The 22,453-nt window shown below is 39.1% G+C and overlaps 1 protein-coding gene and 1 pseudogene across 2 annotated transcripts in view; one reads left to right on the top strand and one right to left on the bottom strand.

Moving 5' to 3' along the window:
* OPHN1 (oligophrenin 1) overlaps nucleotides 1–22,453 on the top strand; it is a 721,258-nt gene that overhangs the window by 346,455 nt on the left and 352,350 nt on the right. For both annotated transcript variants that reach the window (XM_053579945.1, XM_053579942.1), the window contains exons 4-5: nucleotides 10,462–10,523; nucleotides 16,798–16,869. In XM_053579945.1, the coding sequence (XP_053435920.1) occupies nucleotides 10,462–10,523; nucleotides 16,798–16,869 (134 nt within the window). The remainder of the gene's footprint in view (nucleotides 1–10,461; nucleotides 10,524–16,797; nucleotides 16,870–22,453) is intronic.
* On the bottom strand, nucleotides 9,663–9,732 carry LOC128578599 (uncharacterized; annotated as a pseudogene).

Here is a 22,453-nt window from a genome sequence, read left to right as displayed (position 1 = left end):
CATTGTTTCCAATTCTGTCTTTGTAACATAGAAGACAGATTCTTATTAACCCTATGAAATTAATTTTATTGCCATGGAAATAAGAATATTTAGCAAGCATTCCTGAAACCTGGAGGGGATTTGGAGGAGAGACTATCATTTATGAATGTGTCATTTCAGTATACACAAGCATAATTTATTAATTGGTATGAGTTATAGGTAGCTTATGAAATAATAGAAATTGGTTCCATACATATCTACAATCATCCTTCATCAGTTCATTCCGTCCTATGTAAGTCTTGTTCTGTATATCTTGAGTTAGCAGTCTTATGAATCAAGCTGATAACTGATTAGAGTTCTCAGAATCCACATTAACTCACTGGTATGGTTGTAAAGTTCTTTGTATGATGTTTTTCGAAGCCTGTATGCAAAACTACCTGTTGTAGTTGTACTATTCCATAGGGTTCTAAAAAAAAACTTCCTCTTTGTTAAAACTTAGGAACTCTGGCCTGTAGATAGTTGTAAATGCTTTCTGGGAAGCATCAGATTTAAACATCAACTATAGATGAGAAAACGACTTAAAATGGATATGGCTAACTTATTAGTGATCATTTTCAAAAGTGAAAGATTTGATGAAATTTCATTACAAGAAAAGTAATGTAGGCAGTGCCCATAGCTCAGTGAGTAGGGTGGTGGCCACATTCACCGAGGCTGGCGGGTTTGAACCCAGCCCAGGCCAGCTAAGCAACAATGACAACTGCAACAAAAAAATAGCCAGGCATTGTGACAGGCACCTGTAGTCCCAGCTACTTGGGAGGCTGAGACAAGAGAATTGCTTAAGCCCAAGAGTTTGAGGTTGCTGTGAGCTGTGACACCATGGCACTCTACCGAGGGCGACATAATGAGACTCTGTCTCAAAAAACAAGGAATAGTAATATAACTGAAAAGGACATGTGGTTTCAGAGGCATACAAAACATGAGAAATGTCAACCCAAGAAAGTTTTTATAATCTATAAATATAATAATTAAGCCTGTTTTCAAAGAAGTAATATCAAAGGTATATTACATTTAATTTATAAAATAAACACAATATTTATAAAGAAAAAAATCTTCATATTATATAATATCTAATTCCAAATTAAAGAATTAGAGTTCTATGAAGTTAACATTAAAGAAATAACTGGGACTGGGCACGGTAGCTCACACCTGTAATCGTAGCACTCTGGGAGGCTGAGAGGGTGGATTGTCTGAACTCACAGGTTCAAGACCAGCCTGAGTATGTGAGAAACCCTGTCTCTAAAAAGTAGCCAGGTGCTGCGGTGGGCATCTGTAGTCTCAGCTACTTGGGAGGCTGAGGCAAGAGATTTGCTTGAGCCCAAGATTTTGAAGTTGCTGTGAGCTATGATTTCATAGCACTCTACCAAGGTCAACGAAGACCCTGTCTCAACAACAAAAAAATTAAATAACTGATATTAAGACTGATAACACTATAGCATAGTTTAATATCAGGTGACGTATTGAGGGCATTGATGATTCTCTCAGAACTTCCTATATAGCTTATAACATCTGAAATATGTGTATTAGTAACATTTTACCCATTTGACCTTATAAAGTTTAAACATCATTTTTGGAGAATGCTTCCTTATCTAACTCAGGTGATTAAACCAAAAGTACCCAAACTTCGTATTGGACAAATAAGGATGTGATTGATTGTATTCAGATGTTTGCCATAGAGGGAACCTTCATTGCTGAGGTGTGGGGTTTTATAGAGGCAAGGTAAACAAGGGAGGAGTAATCTGTAAGTCTTGTAAGAGTGGTGAGAAAAGTTGGAGATGAATCTCATATGTGAGGTAAGGGTCATCCTTTGCAATCCAGCTATTTTTTCAGAACACAAAAAGGCAAGGGATTTCTCAACAGTAGCTGCTTTTCTGGAGCCCATTGCTTAGTTCCACATTTTCTGTGGTCTAGCATTCACAAAGCAGGGCATAATCCTGAGTGCTTTCAAAGCTTCTTGGCTTTCTGAGGTCTCACAGGCACATTTGACAGAAGAGGGTGTCAAGGCAGAGTGAGGAGACTGCTATTTCACCCTCTTCTATTCTCATGGACTTTTTGTACTCTCCGGCTATGTATCTCATATGACTGATCTGGAGTCTATCTGCTAGTTATGTGCTAGCCAAGGTCAAGTAAATGGTACAAAATGATCCCAAGATATTCCTGGCTATTGGCCTTGATATTGAGTAAAGTGAGTGTCAGTTTCTCAGGAGCATCCTTTGATAGACTCTGGCCTCAGGTCTATATGCCATTCACTACTTCTCCATTATAAATGTCTTGCTTAAAGGTCTCACTGACTCTAGTAATGTTTCACTTGGAGCTTTCCCCTCTATTCCGTTCCTGCCACTGTCTTATATCTACAGTACTAACCCTTCTAACACCTTGGCTAACATTTCTTCTTGGGGAGATAGTAGGATATAGTCACAAGGTCTTAGATTGGCTATACCTGAGTTTAGACTCTGTCCTGTCCATTTATTAGTATTTGGTCTTAGGATATTTTCTTTTTTAAAAATTACAAATTTAGTCTTTCAGCACCTTTATATTATAATTTAAACATACTTTATTATAAAAATAAGGAAATAGAGAAAAAGGAATATTATTAGCTTTTATTTGCTGAGCACTTGCCATGTATAAAATACATTGTTTAGTTCTTAGAACAATTTTCCCCTCTCAGGAGTTGGAGAAAGAAAATGAATTATTACATATACTATTTCTCAAATTTATTTGAGCACATCAGAGCCATTTTAAGGAGGTAGACTGAGGCTAAGTTAAGAAACATTCTCAGAGTCACATAGCTAATCACTAGCTTAAGTGAGATTTTAAATCAGTTCATCTTGACTGTAAAAGTTTACACATTTATGCTTTCCACAGATGACCACAAGTATTTTGATTTATTAGCTTCCCACCCTTTTTTGGTTTAAAGATAAATTTTCTACATATAGTTGTAATATGTACAATTTTCCTGCACCAAGTTTTGTATTCTGTTTTTTAATATAATGAGACACGACAGATATTTTGCCATGTTTATGAAATCTTGTGTAATGCTCCTTTCAAATAGCCATAATAGTTCATTAACTGGGGCGGCATCTGTGGCTCAGTGAGTAGGGTGCTGGCCCCATATACTGAGGGTGGCAGGTTCGAACCTGATCCCAGCCAAACTGCAACAAAAAAATAGCTAGGCGTTGTGGCTGGCGCCTGTAGTCCCTGCTACTCGGGAAGCTGAGGCAAGAGAATTGCCTAAGCCCAGGAGTTGGAGGTTGCTGTGAGCTGTGATGCCACGACACTCTTCCGAAGGTGACAAAGTGAGACTCTGTCTCAAAAAGAAAAAAAAAATCCATTAATTTGATGTACTTAATAATTTTCTAATCATTGGATATTTTAGTTGTTTTCAATTATGCACTATCATTAATAATGTTGAATGCATACTTTTAGTTATAAACTTTTTTTTTTGGAGACAAGAGTTTCACTCTGTCACCCTGGGTTGAGAGCTGCCATGGCATTGTCATAGTTCACAGCAACCTCAAACTCTTGGGCTCAAACGATCATTTTGCCTTAGCCTCCTGAGTAGCTGGGACATCATGCCTGGCTATTTTTTCTATTTTTAGTAGAAACAGGGGTATCACTCCTGCTTAAACTGGTCTCCAACTCCTGAGCTCAAGCAGTCCACCCACCTCAGCCTCCCAGTGTACTATTTTTATAAGCATGAGCCACTGTGCTAAGACAGATGTAAAGGGTTTCAGTATTGTTTTTTAGACATGATTTCGTAGAAGAGAATTTAGTGGGTAAAGGATTATAAAAAATTTAAACTATTTTTTTTTTTTTAAGACAGAATCTCACTCTATTGCCATAGCCTAGCTCACAGCAACCTCAAACTTCTGGGCTCAAGCGATCCTTCTACCTCAGCTTGGCTAATTTTTCTATTAGTGATAGATTCAGGATCTCCCTCTTGCTCAGGCTAGTCTGACACTCCTGAGCTCAAGCAATCTTCCTACCTTGGCCTCCAGATTGCTAGGATTACAGGCATGAACTTCTATACCCCATGTTAGCCACCCAGCCTAACAATTTTAAACCTTTTGATCCCTTTTTGTTGTTAAATTGCATTGGAAATTTATAATGCTTTTGGAAGATAGTATGTAACAATGTTAGAAAATTCTTTCTTGTAATTTCTCCTTTGAAATTTTCTAGGGATAATTAACTCTTACTAGGTTCTTTTTTATGTTCTTGGAATGGTAGACATTGAAGAAGGTCAAAGTTAGTTTTCTAAATCACACTTGGTGGTGGTGGTGGGGCAGAGAATGTTGTTGATGACTGTGTTGGTGATAGTTATGCAGGCCTGTTTTCTTTCTTTTCTTTTCTAATTTTTTGAGACAGAGTCTCACTCTATTGCCCTGGGTAGGGTGCCATGGTGTCACTGCTCATAGCAACCTTAAACTCTTGGGTTCAAGTAATCCTCTTGCCTCAGCCTCCTGAGTAGCTGGTATTACAGGTGACTGCCGCAATGCCTGGCTAGGTCTTTTCTCCCTTTTCTGAGGCAATTTTCTTATTCATTATGCATCTTATCTAAAGAGAGGGTAAAGCCTTCTCTTTAATGATTTCCTGCTCCTTAATGATTATTCTCTCCCAGTGCACTCTAATGGACAGTCTGATCTTATCAGAAACATTTTTATGTTTTTCTCTGTCAACAGCAAGGGTTTGTTTTCAGAAGGTGCTGTATGACCTTTGGTTAAAAATGTATCAGTAAGGGCAGTGCCTGTGGATCAAAGGAGTAGGGCCCTGGCCTCATATGCCAGAGGTGGTGGGTTCAAACCCAGCCCCGGCCAAAAAAGCTGCAAAAAAAAAAAAAAAATGTATCAGTAAGTGGCCTTAGAGGATCTCATTACTGTAATTCAGAAATTACCATTGCCCAAACCTTCCACATTTGTCCTTGAAACATTTATTTTTTTATTTGTTAAATAACTGTGTACATTGATGCATTTAAGGGGTTCAGTGTACTGATTTGATATACAATGTGAAATGCTTACATTGAACTGATTCTCACTATAGACATGCACAAAGAAGAATGAATATGAGAAAATTTAGGGAAAGAAAACACCATGAAGGGAGTATTTGGAAACTGGATGGACATACAAAAGGATATGGTACCCATACTTCAGCTGCGACTAGAGACTACTTATGTTCTTAAAGCTGTAGAGAGGGCATTGAAATATAGTCTGCTTCTGACTGTTCAGCTACTTGTGTGACCTTGGACAAGTTAATTCCCGTTTTGGTTGATCCCCAGTTTTCTTGTGAATAAAATGAGGTAGTTGAACAAAGATACATCATCTGTAAAAGACCTTGAGCCTTTTAGATGGCAAGTGAACAGAATGCCGAGGTTGTATTGACTTTGCTATGTACTTCTTGCCTGATGCCTTATACATTAGTAGGCTTCTGAGGTCTGCTGATCAATAAAGAAATATATGATTAGGCCTTTTAGAATCCAGACATTGAGCAATGAGTTTTTTTTTTTTTTTTGGAGACAGATTCCTCACTATGTGGCCTTTGGTAGAGTGCCGTGGCGTCACAGCTTGCAGCAACCTCAAACTCTTGGGTTTAAGCAATTCTCTTGCCTCAGCCTCCCAAGTAGCTGGGACTACAGGCGCCCACCACATTGCCTGGCTATTTTTTGTTGCAGTTGTCATTGTTGTTTTAGCTGGCCCTGGCTGGGTTCGAACCTGCCAACTTTGTTGGATGTGGCTGGTGTTATAACCACTGTGCTACGGGTGCCGAGCCAAGCAATGAGGTTTTTCTTGATTTGGTAACTTAATTTTTTTTCCTTGTGACAAGGTCTCTTACTCTGTAACCAGTCTTTTGATCATAGCTCACTGCGTCTTCAAATTTCCAGGCATAAGTGATCTTCCTAACTCAGCCTCTGGAGTAGCTAGGATGACCAGCATGTTGTACCTCACCTGTCTAATTAAACATATATATTTTTTATAGATAAGGTATCGTTTTGTTACCCAGCCTGGTCTTGGAACTGTTTGGTTCAAGTAATCTTTCATTCTTGGCCTTGCAAGGTGCTGAGATTACAGATGTGAGCCATGGATCCTATTGGGCAACTTAATTTTAAAGTGTTTTGACATTGTTGAAGCTTACTGAAGCTGTAGTTGATCGAATTGTTATTTATTTATTTTTTTTTGAGACAGAGTCTCAAGCTGTCACCCTACATAGCATGCCATGGTTTCATAGCTTACAGCAACCTCCAACTCTTGGGCTCAAGCAATCCTCTTGCCTCAGTTTTTCTATTTTTAGTAGAGATGGGGTCTTACTTTTGCTCAGGCTGGTCTTGAACCTGTGAGCTCAAGCTGTCCACTGGTGTTGGCCTCCCAGAATTGTAGGATTAGAGGCGGGAGCCACCGTGCCCAGCAAGTAGTTGATTGAAATTAAGAATCAAAAAGTTTTGATCAAAGAAAAGATCATTGGCACTGGTGGAGAAAGGACCTCCAAAAAGGTAAATGCTTCATAAAAGCAACAAAAACACCATGAAGGGGGTTTTCGGAAACTGGATGGACATAGAAAAGGATATGGTACCCCCCCCCAAATTTTCAAAATCAACTTTTTAAGAAGTCTGGAAATTGACCAAAGTATTACAACAATATAAGCATATTTATTAAAGATAAATGTATTGATAATGGAGAGAACAATGAGCTTCGCAACATTTTAACTTGCCTTGTTCTGACTTCTTTTTCTTCAGCTCTACATTAACATTGAAAACTAACTCCACACAATCATGGACAGTGTACAATCTTGGAAAACATGAAAACCACCATTGTAACAGCCATGGGAGAGGGCTAAAAATGTGTGAAGTTACCTAAAATCTGGGAAATATAACTTACAGGGCTTATGTTATTTGAACTGATTCAGAGCCTTCTCATTTTAAATGGTTTTTCCTTCAGGCCATTTGTAGCTATTGTTTTCTACTGTGTCTTGTCATAGGCAGCAAAAAGAATAAAACATCATGGGCAGGGCTCATAGCTCACTGGGGTAGGGCGCTGACCACATACACTGGGGCTGGCGGGTTTGAACCCGGCCTGTGCCTGCTAAAACAACAGTGACAACTGCAACAACAACAAAAAAATAGCCGGGTGTTGTGGCAGGCGCCTGTATTCCCAGCTACTTGGGAGGCTGAGGCAAGAGAATCGCTTAAACCCAAGATTCTGAGGTTGCTGTGAGCTGTAATGCCATGACACTGTACCTAGGGTGACAGCTTGAGACTCTGTCTCAAATAATAATAATAATGATAATAATAACAACAACAATAATAATAAAATAGCAAACAAAAAGCTGAACAATAGACCTAAAAAGAAAACGTAGAAAATGAGATATTATTTGAAAGCTGTGAAAAGCCATGGGATATTCCTAGAAGTGCAGAAGGTCATGTGCATTTGTAGGGCATTGCACATGTCCAGGATTTGGACCCGTCCATAAAAAATCTGGGAAGGTTCTAATCACTCACTTCTGGCGCCTCTATGCAAGCAGGAAGTGAAGACTAAGGTACAGTTGCAAAGTGTCTGGTTTAGTTTTAAAGGCACCCTCCAAAATGCACCCAGAGAACGTCACCACTGGCTGGAAACCATTTGAAGAAATCTTTGTCCAATCAGTTGTTGAGCAGTAACCTGACTAGAGATTTTAGATGTTTCATGTAATGAAGAATAACAGATTTTTATAGAGTTAGTCCACAGAGTTCTCTAAATAGCAGTGACAAGAGTAAGAACCCCTGGAGATGGAAGGGGTTCCTGATTTCCAAAGTTGCAACATTACATTAATTCTTTCTTTCTGTATTTTTTTATTTCTTTTGAGACAGAGTCTCATTATATCAGCCTCGGTAGAGTGCTGTAGTGTCATGGCTCACAGCAACCTCTAACCCTTGGGCTTAAGCAATTCTTTTGCCTCAGCCTCCCAAGTAGCTAGGACTATAGGCACCCGCCACAATGCCCAGCTATCTTTTTCTTGCAGTTGTCATTGTTGTTCAGCTGGCCTGGGCCGGGTTTGAACCCGCCAGCCTTGGTGTGTGTGGCTGGTGCTGTAACCACTGTGCAATGGGCACCGGGCCTGTATTTTTTATTTTTTTGAGACAAGGTCTCACTCTGTCTCCGTGGGTAGAGGGTAGTCATGTCATTATAGCTCACTGCAACCTCAGACTCCTGGGCTCAAGAGATTCTTCTCCTACCTCAGCCTCCTAAGTAGTTAGGACTGTAGATGCATGCCACCACACCTGGCTACTTTTTCTATTTTTAGTGCAGATGAGGTGTCATTTTCTCAGGCTCCTCTCCTGAGCTCAAGCGATCTTCCCCACTCTGCCTCCCAGAGTGCTAGGATTACAGACATGAACACCCAGGCCACATTATGCAAATGTTTATTTTTCAACCCCAAACTAAGAGACATACAAAAATAGTAAAAAAATTGCCCATGGGGTGGCACCTGTAGCTCAGTGGGTAAGGTGCCGGCCCCCCTGAGGGTTGTGGGTTCAAACCCAGCCCTAGCCAAATTGCAACAAAAAAATAGCTGGGCGTCGTGGCGGGCGCCTATAATCACAGCTACTAGGGAGGCTGAGTCAAGAGAATCGCCTAAGCCCAAGGATTTAGAGGTTGCTGTGAGCTGTGACAGCACAGCACTCTACCGAGGGTTAATAAGTGAAACTCTGTCTCAAAAAAAAAAATTCTAAAAAAAAAATTGCCCATGGATAAGGAAAAAAAAGAATCAATAGAAACTGTTTCTGAGGAAGCCCTGACATTAGCTTTAAATTAGCTATTTCTTATATCAGATTAATATGAGGGTATTAACAGGTTACATTGTTTGTGTTTGTTAGGTTAAGTCCAAGTTGTAGTTGAACTCTTCACCCACAACGTGTGCTGTATTTTCTTACATTGTGCCCATTAGGTGAGAGCTTACCAATCCCCCTCCCTCCCCTGTCCCCTCTTCTTCCTCCCCGCTACCCTCACTTAAATTTAATTGTGATTTTCTCTCCTTTGGTTGTGGGTGTGTAGTTGTTTATCTGTTGGTTTCATATTAGTATTGAGTACACTGGATACTTGCTTTTCCATTCTTGTGATACTTTACTAAGGAGAATGTTCTTCAACTCCATCCAGCTTAATACAAAAGATGTGTAAAGTCTTTTTTATGGCTGAATAGTATTCTGTGATACATATCATAGTTTATTAATCCATTCATGTGTTGATAGACACTTGGTTTGATCAATATCACATTGAAATATGATCTAACCCCAGTGAGAATAGTGCACATTACAAAGTCTGAAAGCCGCAGATGCTGGCGTGGATGTGGAGAGAAGGGAACACTTTTACACTACTGGTGGGAATTCAAACTAATACAACCTCTTTGGAAAGTAGTATGAAGATTTCTCAAAGAGCTAAAAGTAGACCTTCCATTTGATCCTGAAATCCCATTATTAGGTAGCTACCCAGAAGAAAAAATTCATCCTATCATTCCTACCATGAGGTCAATTGGCTATTTAAAAATGTATTTAAATAAATAAGTGAAACCATGTCTATAGAATTAAAGGAAAGAATAAAAACAATATTTAAAAAAGAAAATATCAATGGAGAGATGGAATTTTTTTAAATTAAATCAACTAAATCTTAGTTCAATTAGCAATAATTGCACCTCGGATAAACCTCATTGGCTACAATACTGCCACTGCACAAAGCTAAATCTTAGTTCAAAAGTAGAATAAACAAAATAAATTCACTGAAGGGTGTCAACATGAGATTTATAATGAGAGAAGAAATCATTTGGAAATTTAAAGTTGAGTTAATTGAGAGTATTTAATCTGAGGAAAATAAGAATAATCTCAAGTTTTAGGATGCTAGAGATGCCATTCCATAGACAGCAAACCTATTGCCTGTTCCCTAATGGTTTTGGTTATTTGTGAAATCAGAGAAGTCACAGCACAGTGATTTTTCAACTGGTGTGCCATGAGAGGATCTTAGGTGTGCTATAAATATTTTTAAAGATCATCAATTAAGTTATTTTTGAAAGAAGTTCAAAGCACACTAACTATACTCTTTCTTTTACTTTTTTTTTGGATCAATGTAATTCAAGTGTGTTGCAGAAGTTTAACTGTAGGTTCAAGTGTGCCCTGAGATAAAAGAGTAAAAAAAAAGAAAGGTTGGACAACACTGTCCTAGCAACACCTAAGAGTGGTTCTAAGGATTAAATAAAATATTAGCTATGAAAGAACTCTTTGAGTATGAGGATTAGCAAAAAAGGAAAGAAAAAAAAAAGAAATGTTCAACAGGTACTGAACATATTATTATGTTAGCATTATATTTGATACCTTCTAGTCTTTTGGGCTTTGGGCATTGGTCCCTAGTTCATGTTGCACAGATCTCTGTCTACCATGATTAATTTGCTTTACTTTTTATTTTCTCATTCCAGCTGAGTCCTTCAAGGAATTTGCTGAGTTGCTCAATGAAGTAGAGAACGAGAGGATGATGATGGTAGGTCACTAACACTGTTATTGAAGCTGAGATCATGGCTGATATTGGGGCTTTTTTCCCTGTCATTTATCCTAGGATTGATTCTGTGCTGGTACAGTTTCTATATCAGGGCTTTCTGGTGCTGTAAAAGTAGGCAGTAAATATGGGTATTCTGTATCAAGCTGCCATTCTTGAGTTTGACATCAGTAGAGGGGAATTAATATACAAATCCTATCCTTATTCATTTCAATGAAAAATAATTTCATGGTAGATTCAAGTGCGTTGTTGAAAATATTGACAAAAATTATGGCCTTTAGTATTCTCAACCAAATTATCAATTTATTATTCTGTTTCTCTGCTATCAGAAATAATATGTGATTTGTTTATATTGGATGAATGATTGTTTTATTGAAATCTATGTTAAAATGGTTCCTTACATTTAAAGTTGATTTTTAAAAAGAATACTGTAGATTTTAATTTTTTTTTTTTTTCTGAGACAGAGTCTCACTTTGTGCCCTGGGTATAATGCCATGGTGTCATAGCTCACAGCAACCTTAAACTCTTGGACTCAAGCAATCCTCTTGCCTCAGCCTTCATGAGTAGCTGGGACTAACAGTCCCCACCATTGCCACCATGCCCAGATTATTTTTCTGTATGTAGCGTCTGACTCTTGTTCATGCTATCTCAAACTCCCTAGATCAGACTATCTATCTGCCTCAGCCTCACAGACTGCTAGTATTACAGGTGTGAGCTGCTGCACTCGGCATGTAGATTTCAATTTTTAGTCAAGTTTTACTTTATAGAAAAAAGTGATGGCTGATGCCTTTAATCCTAGCACTCTGGGAGGTCAAGGTGAGTGGATTGTTTGAGCTCAGGAGTTCAGACCAGCCTGAGCAAGAGTGAGACCTTGCCTCTACTAAAAATATAAAAACTAGCTGGGCATGTGGGCCAATGCCTATAGTCTTAGCTACGAGGAGGCTGAGCCAAGAGGATTGCTTAAGCCCAAGAGTTTGAGGTTGCTATAAGCTATGATGCCATGGTACTCTACCTAGGGCAACAGAGTGAGGCTGTCTCAGAAATAAATAAGTAATAAGTAAATAAACAAGTAAATAATTTTTTTTTCGAGAGAAACGAAGGAGAAACCAACATAGGTGGTTTCCCTGGAACTTCATGGATGGCCCCAGAGCTAATTCACACTTCACTAAAAGTTTACCTCTTCTCAGAGTTTGTGGATTGGTGCCCATGTTTTTTTCAAAGGCATTCACCTTCATTTCATTCAGGTACCACTAGAAAGTTCAACTGTACTTCTCTTTAGCACTAGCTGTTTCTGAATCTCTATTATTCAATAACAAAGCTTTCAAATATTAAAGTAGGATTCATATTTTGAGATGTTGTTTTTCTCACCCTTCTTTCAGGCTCCTTGCCACATGGCTGATTCATTTTCTTCTGTCTTTAATGGTTCCTTACATTTAAAGGAGCCATTTCATCTGCAAAACTTTTCAATCATGTATTGAGTATTTGCTCCTCATTTTCCACTTAATTCCAGGAATGCTGACAATGTTTAGCTTAGTGAGGGCCTTTCACACTATGCCAGGAATTCATTGCTTGATTGTACCTCTGACATTTCCTGGGGCTATAGTAAAAGGACTTGGATCTGGATAATGTGGGAAGTGCTACATAGCTGTTCATCCTTTGTAAAAGAAGAGGCTAAAATAAGCTTTGGAATAATGGTAAGGAAGTTCACAGCCTTAGAATGTGACAATTTCCCCATAAATGAATATAAATTTTGGCAGGAACTATTGAGGGAAATAATGAGGAAGAGCATTTCAGCTGTAAGGTTCTCAATGGTTGTATCCTGGGGGAGGTTGTAGTCCCTCAGAAGGTGGTCTTTAAATGTTTTTCTGACTCTGAAGGGGGCCCTGTTGCCAGTGTGAAAGGAGTGTTTTTGAGGGCTGTCACAATTGACTTGACGAGGTCCATAATATTTCACAGTGTGTCCTCAGTGCTTTCTGTTGGTAATTTGTTTACCAACAAAGGTTCCCGAGTAATCCTGCATTATTGTACTGAATATCATCTCTGTTTTGCTTAACACATTGTCCATTGTTAATTTGGCCTTTAATTTAATCCAAATGTGATTATTTTAACTCACTACTGTGTTTATAATTTCACTTCTCAATGTGGGCATTCTTCTTTCAGATAGGATGTAGGAGGTTTTTTTTTTTTTTTCCTTCCTAATAATCTCCTAAAATGTATGCAGTGATTTGGAAGATGATTAAAGCCCAAGTTTACTTGAGGTTGTTTTTGGAGTGTTTGCTACACTTCTAAGAGTTTTAAGAATAAAACAGAAAAAACAGCCAATCCTCAATATGACCTTTTCTTATATTCCTACTTCTCTCTTCTGGCAGAAAAAGTCTGATAACCACTGAGTGTTAAAGAGAGGAAAAACTTCCGAGTGTCTATTTGTGGTAAAGGAGACTATGTACAGTAGTGCCAATGAAATTATGAGAAAAGTTTGGATTCTAATTTTAGTGAATCATATTATTTTCCTTGACAGAATTGGGACCTAACATGTAAAAAGCAGAGGCCTTAGGGAACCTGTGTTAGAAATTGTTGAAACACCTGCTTTTGCAGGACAATCCCCTTGACATGTGAAATTACAGCAACTGTGCCATCCTGGAGCTGCCTGGTTATGCTGTTGTGGGAAAGCGAGGCCCAGTGGAGAGAAGGAATAGCCAAACACTGCATTTAAGAGGAAAAATCGTTTATTCAGCTGCTGGAGTGAATGGCATAGAAGAATTCAAAATGGCCATGCTCTGAGACTGGCTTGGTCTTTCCCTTTTTATCTTCAGTCAAAAAGTTCCAATCCATGGGTTATCTTTCTCATTGGTCAGTGTAAGTCAAGTGGGGGAAGCTGTTCCAGCTCCCACAGAACTAGAGGATTTCATAGAAGTGGAAATTTCCAGGTCCTAGGAAGTTAAGTTTCCACAAATTCATAAGAACTGAGTCATCCCAGGGGGTGGGGTGGGTGCAGTGCATCCCTGGGGTCTCTTTGAGAAGACTCTGTTCTCCTAGACCTCACCCTTCCCAGGTATCCTCTCTCAATGAAGGGTCCATCTCTATTCATGCAGAGGCTTATTATATGCTACATTTTTAAATAGTGCCTTGTTCACTTCTTTTTTTTAAATTTTTTTTCCATGTTCACTTCTTATTCAATGGCAAACTTCCTCGATGCATCCCAGTTGGCCATTTATAACATGTTATCTTTGTGAAACTAGTAGTAGTTTCTCTAATTATTTGTTTATTTTTATCACTATTTATTTTGCATGACAATATATTTTAAAATTTAGGGGCTTAAATTAAATCTATTTATTTATATCTAATTATCTTGTGGGTCAGAAATTCAGGCAGGGGTCAGCTAGGTGATTCCTTTGCTTTACATGGTGGAAGACCAGTTGATGTGGAGGATCCAGCCTGACTTTCCTTATATATTTGTCACTTTCCAGTGGGGATTGCTGGAAAGCTGGGTTCAGCTGATATGAGACATTTCCCAGAATTGTATACATGTGGAGTCTTTAGCTTGGTAGTCCCAGATAGTTCTTCTTACATAGTGGGATCCTAGAGGAGTGTCATTTTTGCTGTACTCTGTTGGTTCAAAACAGTAACAAGGCTACCTGTATTCAAGTTAGAGGAGACATAGACCTCACCTCCCAATATAAGGTGTGTCAGATAATGTGTGGCCACGTTTTAAGATTTCCATAGCAGTAAAGAAGTAGAATCACTCTTTCTTCTGTCTGTGTCTCTGACAATGATTTAATTTTTGTCCAGCTGGAGTACACAAGTTGATGGTACATAAGCCATATTTCAAGGAAGTGTAGAGTGTGTTGGGCAGGAGATGTGTGCTGCTACTTTCAGTTAAAGAATTTTTGCACAGGTGTCTTTATTTTTGGTACCATAGTTGCCCATGGAGCTTTGATTGGATGACTCATCAAAGTGAATCTTTCTGAGAATCATACTTCTGTAGAGAACTCTCTACTGGGGTATCTTAGAGGTATAAATTTATAAAATTTCCTGCCTTTGGCTAATTAGCATACTCAGGGATAAAGAGGGATGTTAGGTATCACCATAGGAGTTGGGTTATAGTATGATAAGGATCAAATATGGTTTTATAGAGCCAGTTGATAAGTTGAGATGTGATGAGAATCAGACCAGGTCTATAAGTTTTATTAAGCAAGAGGTCTGTTTTTATAAGAAATAACAAAGGTCAAGAAGGGTTACATGATTTTATAATTCTAGTCTTATAGCAAATAGGATTTAGAAAGCCCACCATATGAACATTGATGATCAGGAGACATATAATCCTAGCGCTCTTGGAGGCTGAGGCGGGTGGATTGCTTGAGCTCACGAGTTCAAGACCAGCCTGAGCAAAAAGCAAGACCCCTGTCTCTACTAAAAATAGAAAAACTGAGGCAAGAGGATTGCTTGAGCCCAACAGTTGGAGGTTGCTGTGAGCTATAACACCACAACACTCTACCCAGGGCAACAGCTTGAGACTGTCTCCAAAAAAAAAAGAGAGACATACAGAAAATGACTCTGCCCATAAGGCAAACATTATTGCTTAGTTTTGCATTTTATGCTGGGTTTTTGCAGTCCTGGAGGGTAGTATTAGGAGCTGTATCAGATCAGAACATCAGGGGTCACCAGATTGTTCTCATGTAAAGATTAGCAGTGCCTTGTTAATTTGCCCATTTAGTTAAAACTTTGAATCATACGTAGACAATATATAGGAGGTCTGAAATACCTGCAGTATGTAGATAAAATGTGTGCTAATGTCCCAGCTCTCATGTTTCTTTAAGCTATGTTAAATTTGGTTACATGTCTGAAAAGAATGGGTCAAAACTGTCTTTTCACTGTCTTTTTTTTTTGTTATGAAGATACACGTTGCCTTACTTTTTTTTTTGTTATGAAGATACACGTTGCCTTACTAACACTGTATGTCACATCTGACAAGAAAAACATTCCTTTATTTCCCTATTTTTGTTTTATTTCTTTTGAGAAAAGGTCTCACTCTGTTGCTTGAGCTAGAGTACTATGTCATCATCGTGCGCTCACTGCAACTTCAAACTCTTGAGCTCAAGTGATCTCTTGCCTTAGCCTCCAAGTAGCTGGGATTAAAGGCATGCAGCACCACTGTATCCTGCTAATTTTTGTATTTTTTTGTAGAAAATGGGTCTTGCTCTTGCTCAGGCTCAGCTGGAACTCCTGGCCTCAAGCAGTCCACCCACCTGGGCCTCCCAAAGTATCAGGTCATTCCTGCTAACTTCTGAGCATCTATATTTAGATCATTTGATGGTCTGTTTCAGTGGTTTCTGTTCTATACAACACTCCAGGTTCTTAAGGAAATATTCTGGTTTTATGGCATACCAGTGTGGGACTGTAAATGATTTATCCTAAGGCTATTATTGTTAACTCATTTTCTCATTTTCCTTCCCTCCCCTCCCCTCCCCTCTCCTCCTTTCCTTCCTTCCTCTTTCTTTCTCTTATCTCCCCTCCCTATCCCTCCCACCCTTTTCTCCTTCCCTCCCTCCTTCTCTCCTCCCCTTCCACCCTTTTTCTTTTCTTTTCTTTTTTTTTTCTGACAGAGTCTTACTCTGTTGTCCAAGGTAGAGTAGCGTGCAGTGGCCTCATAGCTCAGAGAAACCTCAAACTCTTGTGCTCAAGAGATCCTCTTCCTTAGCTTCCCAAGTAGCTGCAACTATAGGTGCCCACTACAACACTGAGCCAGTTTTTCTATTTTTAGTAGACATGGGGGTCTTGCTGTTGCTCAGGCTGGTCTCAAACTCCTGCACTCAAGCTATCAAGTAATTCAACCCTCTCAGCCTACCAGAGTGCTAGTATTACAGGTGTGAGCCACTGGTGCCTTCATTTACCATTCATGAAATGTTTTACACTTGTTGCATTTTGCCTTTTCATATATTTGCCATTCTCCTTCTGTTTTTCACATGTCCTTTAGGTCTCCTGTGCCTGTTGCTGGACACCACTCTTGATATTTATTGATTAAAAACTTGGGTTAGAATACCATTAACATTACAGAGAAATGCCCTTCGTGTTTCTTTCATGTACTGTCAAAGAATTTGGTTTTCAGAGTCAATGTGGGAAAAACACAGTAGCAAACCATCAAACCATTTAACATTTTACAGGATTATATATTACAAAAAATATTATAGTAACAAGGAATCTTGTATCTTAAACTTGTTAACCTAAAAGTTGTTTTGTGTGTTTTTCCTTTTTCCTCTAGGTACACAATGCTAGTGATTTGCTTATCAAACCCTTGGAAAATTTCCGGAAGGAGCAAATAGGCTTCACCAAGGTACATTTTCTATTAATTTAGAAGATATTTTTATGGCAGTTGGGTATTTTGGCGAGCACTCTTCACTTCACAAGGGCATGATTGTTAATTTTATCTGTAAACCTGACTGGGCCACTGGAATCTCCAATAGTTGATTAAACCCGAAATATTGATCTTTTCCTTCCCTGGGTGTTCCTGTTTCTCAGGTCTTTTAGATGCAGGTTGGAGTATATTCCAGCGGTTCACAAACTCTCAGGTCTTCAGAGTTGCAGGTTGGAGTATATTCCAGTGGTTCAGAGTTATACCACAGGATTTCCTTGTTCTCTAGCTTGTACACCTGGCAGATCCTGGCAGATCATCTTTTTTTTTGTAGAGACAGAGTCTCACTTTACCGCCTTCAGTAGAGTGCCATGATGTCACAGGACTCACAGCAACCTCTAGCTCTTGGGCTTCAGCGATTCTCCTGCCTCAGCCTCCCGAGTAGCTGGGACTACAGGTGCCCACCACAACGCCCGGCTATTTTTTGGTTGCAGTTCAGCCAGGGCCGGGTTTGAACCCTCCACCCTCAGTATATGGGGCCGACGCTCTACTCACTGAGCCACAGGCGCCACCAGATCATGTTCTTTTTTTTTTTTTTTTTTTTTTTTTTTAGACAGTCTTACGTTGTTGTTGCCCTTGGTAGCGTGCCATGCTGTCATAGCTCACGGTGACCTCTAACTCTTGGGCTCAAGCAATTCTTTTGCCTCAGCCTCCCAAGTAGCTGGGACTACAAGTGCCTGCCACAACACCTGGCTATTTTTAGAGGTGGGTTCTGGCTCTGGTTCAGGCTGCTCTTGAACCTGTGAGCTCAGGCTATCCACACACCTCGACCTCCCAGAGTGAGGGATTACAGGTGTGAGCCAACAAGGCCCAACCCCCTGGGACTTCTTTTTTTTTTTTTGTGTGTGGTTTTTGGCCGGGGCTGGGTTTGAACCCGCCACCTCCGGCATATGGGACTGGCGCCCTACTCCTTGAGCCACAGGCGCCACCGGGACTTCTTAAATCTCCATAATCACATGAGCCAATGAAAGGACTTTAAAAAGCAATTTTTATGGGGGCTCATAAAAAAGGTATACAAAAAGTTTTCGTCTTAGCAAATACATAAAAATTATGTAAAGAATGTTGGTGGAAGTGTGGATTTCAAGGGTAATTCTGATGGGGTCTTAGATGGGTGTGAGGACTATGTTATTGGACAATGGAGAAAAGGTAATCCTTGTTATAAAGTGGCAATGAACTTGGCCAAATAATATTTGTGTTCTAGTGTTCTGTGGAAGGTAGAATTTGTGGGCAATAAAATTGGATATTTAAGGCTGGGCATGGTGCCTCACACCTGTAATCCTAGTTAGTACTCTGGGAGGCCGATATGGGTGGATTGCCTGAGCTCACGAGTTTGACACCAGCCTGATCCAGAGTGAGACTTCATCTCAAAAAAAAAAAAAAAAAAAATGGCCAGGCACCTGTAGTTCAAGCTACTTGGGAGGCTGAGGCAAGAGAATTGCTTGAGCCCAAGAATTTGAGGTTGCTGTGAGCTGTGATGCTGTGGCACTCTGCCAAGGGTGGCAAAATGAGGCTCTGTCTAAAAAAAAAAGAAAGAAAAAAATTGGAAATTTAGGTGAGGTGATTTCTAAACTAGATACTGAAGGAGAAACTTGATGTCTCCTCCTTTGCTTATACTAAAATGTAAGTAGAAAGAAACAAATTGAAGAAGAAATTCTTTTTTTTATTTATTAAATCATAGCTGTGTACATCAATATGATCATGGGGCACCATACACTTGTTTCATAGAATATTTGACACATTTTCATCTCATTAGTTGACATAGCCCTCCTAGCATTATCCTAGTTACTTTGTCAAGACATTTACATTCCACATTTGCCAAGGCTCACATGTACCTTTGTAAGATGCACCACATGTGTGATCCTTTCAATCCCCCTCCCTCTACACACCTCCCCCCTCCCTCCCCACGCTTTCCCCCTTCCCCCTGTTCTTAGGTTGAAACTTGGTTATAGCTTCATGTGAAGGTCCTAAGTTAGTTTCATACTAGGGGTGAATACACTGGATATTTTTTCTTCCATTCTTGAGACACTTTACTGAGAAGAATATGTTCCAGCTCCATCCATGTAAACATGAAGGAGGTGAGGTCTACATCTTTCTTCAAGGCTGCATAGTATTCCATGGTGTACATATACCACAATTTGTTAATCCATTCGTGGATCGATGGGCACTTGGGTTGCTTCCATGACTTAGCAATTATGAATAGGGCTGCAATAAAGATTCTGGTACAAATATCTTTGTTATGATGTGGTTTTTGGTCTTCTGGGTATATGCCCAGCAGAGGAATTACAGGATTGAATGGGAGATCTATTTTTAGATCTCTAAGTGTTCTCCATATATCTTTCCAAAAGGAATGTATTAGTTTGCATTCCGACCAGCAGTGCAAAAGTGTTCCCTTTTCTCCACATTCACACCAACATCTCTGGTCTTGAGATTTTGTGATATAGGCTAGTCTCACTGGAGTTAGATGATATCTCAAAGTAGTTTTGATTTGCATTTCTCTGATGATTAAAGGTGATGAACATTTTTTCATATGTCTGTAGGCCGCTCGCCTGTCTTCTTCGCAGAAGTTTCCTTTCAATTCTCTTGCCCAGCCTGTGATGGGATCCCTTATTCTTTTCTTGCTGATGCGTTTGAGTTCTCTGTGGATTCTGGTTATTAAACCTTTGTCAGAGACATAACCAGCAAATATCTTCTCCCATTCTGTGGGCTGTTTGCTTGCTTTACTTACTGTGTTCTTGGCTGTGCAGACACTTTTTAGTTTGATCAAGTCCCAAAAGTGTATTTTTGAAGCTGCTTCAATTGCCCGGGGGGGTCCTTCTCATAAAAAAATCACCCAACCCAATTTCTTCAAGGGTTTTCCCTGCACTCTCTTCTAGTATTTTTATACTATCATGTCTTAAGTTTAGGTCTTTAATCCAGTAAGAGTCTATCTTGGTTAGTGGTGAAAGGTGTGGATCCAGTTTCAGTCTTCTACAGGTTGCCAGCCAGTTCACCCAGCACCATTTGTTAAATAGGGAATCTTTTCCCCACTGGATGTTTTTAATTGGCTTGTCAAAGATTAAATGACGGTAAGTAGATGGGTTCATCTCTTGGTTCTCTATTCTGTTCCAGACATCTACTTCTCTGTTTTTGTGCCAATACCATGCTGTTTTGATCACTATCGATTTGTAGTATAGTCTGAGGTCTGGTAGCGTAATTCCTCCTGCTTTGTTTTTATTTTTGAGTAATGTCTTGGCTATTTGAGGTTTTTTCTGATTCCATATAAAACAAAGTATTGTTTTTTCAAGATCTTTAAAGTATGACAGTGGAACTTTAATAGGGATTGCATTGAAGGTATATATTGCTTTGGGTAGTATGGACATTTTAACAATGTTGATTCTTCCCAGCCATGAGCATGGTATGTTTTTCCATTTATTAAAATTCTCAGCTATCTCTTTTCTTAGAGTTTCATAGTTCTCTTTATATAGATCTTTCACATCCTTTGTTAGATAAACTCCCAAATATTTCATCTTCTTTGGCATTACTGTGAATGGGATAGAGTCCTTAATTGTTTTTGCAACTTGACTATTGTTGGTATATATAAAGGCTACCAATTTATGAATGTTGATTTTGTAACCTGAGACGTTGCTGTATTCCTTGATCACTTCTAAGAGTTTTGTAGTAGAGTCCCTGGTGTTTTCCAGATGTACAGTCATATCATCTGTGAAGAGCGAAAGCTTGATCTCTTCTGCCCCTATGTGGATGCCCTTGATCGCCTTTTCTTCCCTAATTGCAGTGGCTAAAACTTCCATTACAATGTTAAAAAGCAATGGAGACAATGGGCAGCCTTTTCTGGTTCCAGATCTAAGTAGAAATGATTCCAATTTAACTCCGTTCAATATGATATTGGCTGTCGGATTGCTGTAGATGGCCTCTATCAGTTTAAGAAATGTCCCTTCTATACCAATTTTCTTAAGTGTTCTGATCATGAAGGGATGTTAGATGTTATCAAAAGCTTTTTCTGCATCGATTGGGAGGATCATATGGTCTTTGTTTTTTACTTTGTTTGTATGCTGAATTACGTTTATAGATTTACGTATATTGAACCAGCCTTGAGACCCTGGGATAAAGCCAACTTGATCATGATGTATGATTTGTTTGATATGTTGCTGGATTCTGTTTGTTAGGATCTTGTTGAATATTTTTGCATCTATATTCATTAGTGATATCGGTCTGTAGTTTTCTTTTTTTGTTGGGTCTTTACCTGGTTTGGGGATCAGGGTGATGTTTGCTTCATAGAACGTGTTGGGGAGTCTTCCTTCTTTTTCTACATTTTTGAAGAGTTTAAGTAATATAGGTACTAATTCCTCATTATAGGTTTGGTAGAATTCTGATGTGAAACCATCTGGTCCCGGGCTTTTCTTTTTCTTTTTTTTTTCTGGGCTTTTCTTTTTGGGGAGGTTTTGTATGGTTGATGTTATTTCCGAACTTGAAATGGGCCTGTTCAACATTTCCACTTGATTTTGGTTAAGTCTTGGAAGGTGACGAGCTTCCAAGTATCTGTCCATTTCCTTCAGGTTTTCATATTTCTGAGAGTATAGTTTCTTGTAATATTCATTAAGGATTTTTTGGATTTCTGAGGAGTCTGTTGTTATTTCGTTTTTGTCATTTCTGATTGATGAGATTAGAGATTTTACTCTTTTTTTCCTGATTAGGTTGGCCAATGGTTTATCTGTTCTGTTGACCTTTTCAAAAAACCAGCTTTTTGATTTGTTGATCTGTTGTATTGTTCTTTTGTTTTCAATTTCATTTAGTTCTGCTCTGATTTTGGTTATTTCTTTTCTTCTAGTGGGTTTGGGGTTGGAGTGTTCTTCCTTTTCCAGTTGCTTGAGATGTCCCATTAAGTTGCTAACTTCCTCTCTTTCTGTTCTCCTGAGGAAGGCTTGCAGCACTATAAATTTCCCTCTTAGAACTGCCTTTGTGGTGTCCCAGAGGTTCTGATAGTTCGTGTCTTCATTGTTGTTTAGTTCCAAAAATTTGGCAAATTCCTTCTTGATCTCATCTCTGACCCAGCTATCGTTCAGCATGAGGTTATTTAACTTCCATGTTTTTGTATGAGTATGTAGATTCCTGTTGTTACTCAGCTCAAGTTTTATTCCATGATGGTCCACGAAGATGCATGGAATAACTTTTATTCCTTTAAATTTACTGAGGTTAGATTTGTGACCTAAGATGTGATCAATTTTGGAGTAAGTTCCGTGTGCTGATGAGAAGTATGTGTATTCAGTTTTGTTAGGGTGAAATGTTCTGTAGATGTCTGCTAGATCTAAATGCTGGATGGTTAGATTTAAATCTAAAATTTCTTTACTCAGCTTTTTGTTGGAGGATCGATCCATCACTGCCAAAGGAGCGTTAAAATCTCCAATATTATGGAGGTGGAGGAAATCAAGTTGCTCATGTCTGTTAGAGTTTCTCTTATGAATTGAGGTGCATTCTGATTGGGTGCATAGATAATAATAATTGAAATCTC

The sequence above is a fragment of the Nycticebus coucang genome, chromosome X, assembly GCF_027406575.1.
Source record: "Nycticebus coucang isolate mNycCou1 chromosome X, mNycCou1.pri, whole genome shotgun sequence".
Classification (NCBI taxonomy): Eukaryota; Metazoa; Chordata; class Mammalia; order Primates; family Lorisidae; genus Nycticebus; species Nycticebus coucang.
The sequence above is the reverse complement of the archived record's forward strand: the minus strand, read 5'-3'. Positions and strand labels throughout refer to the sequence as shown.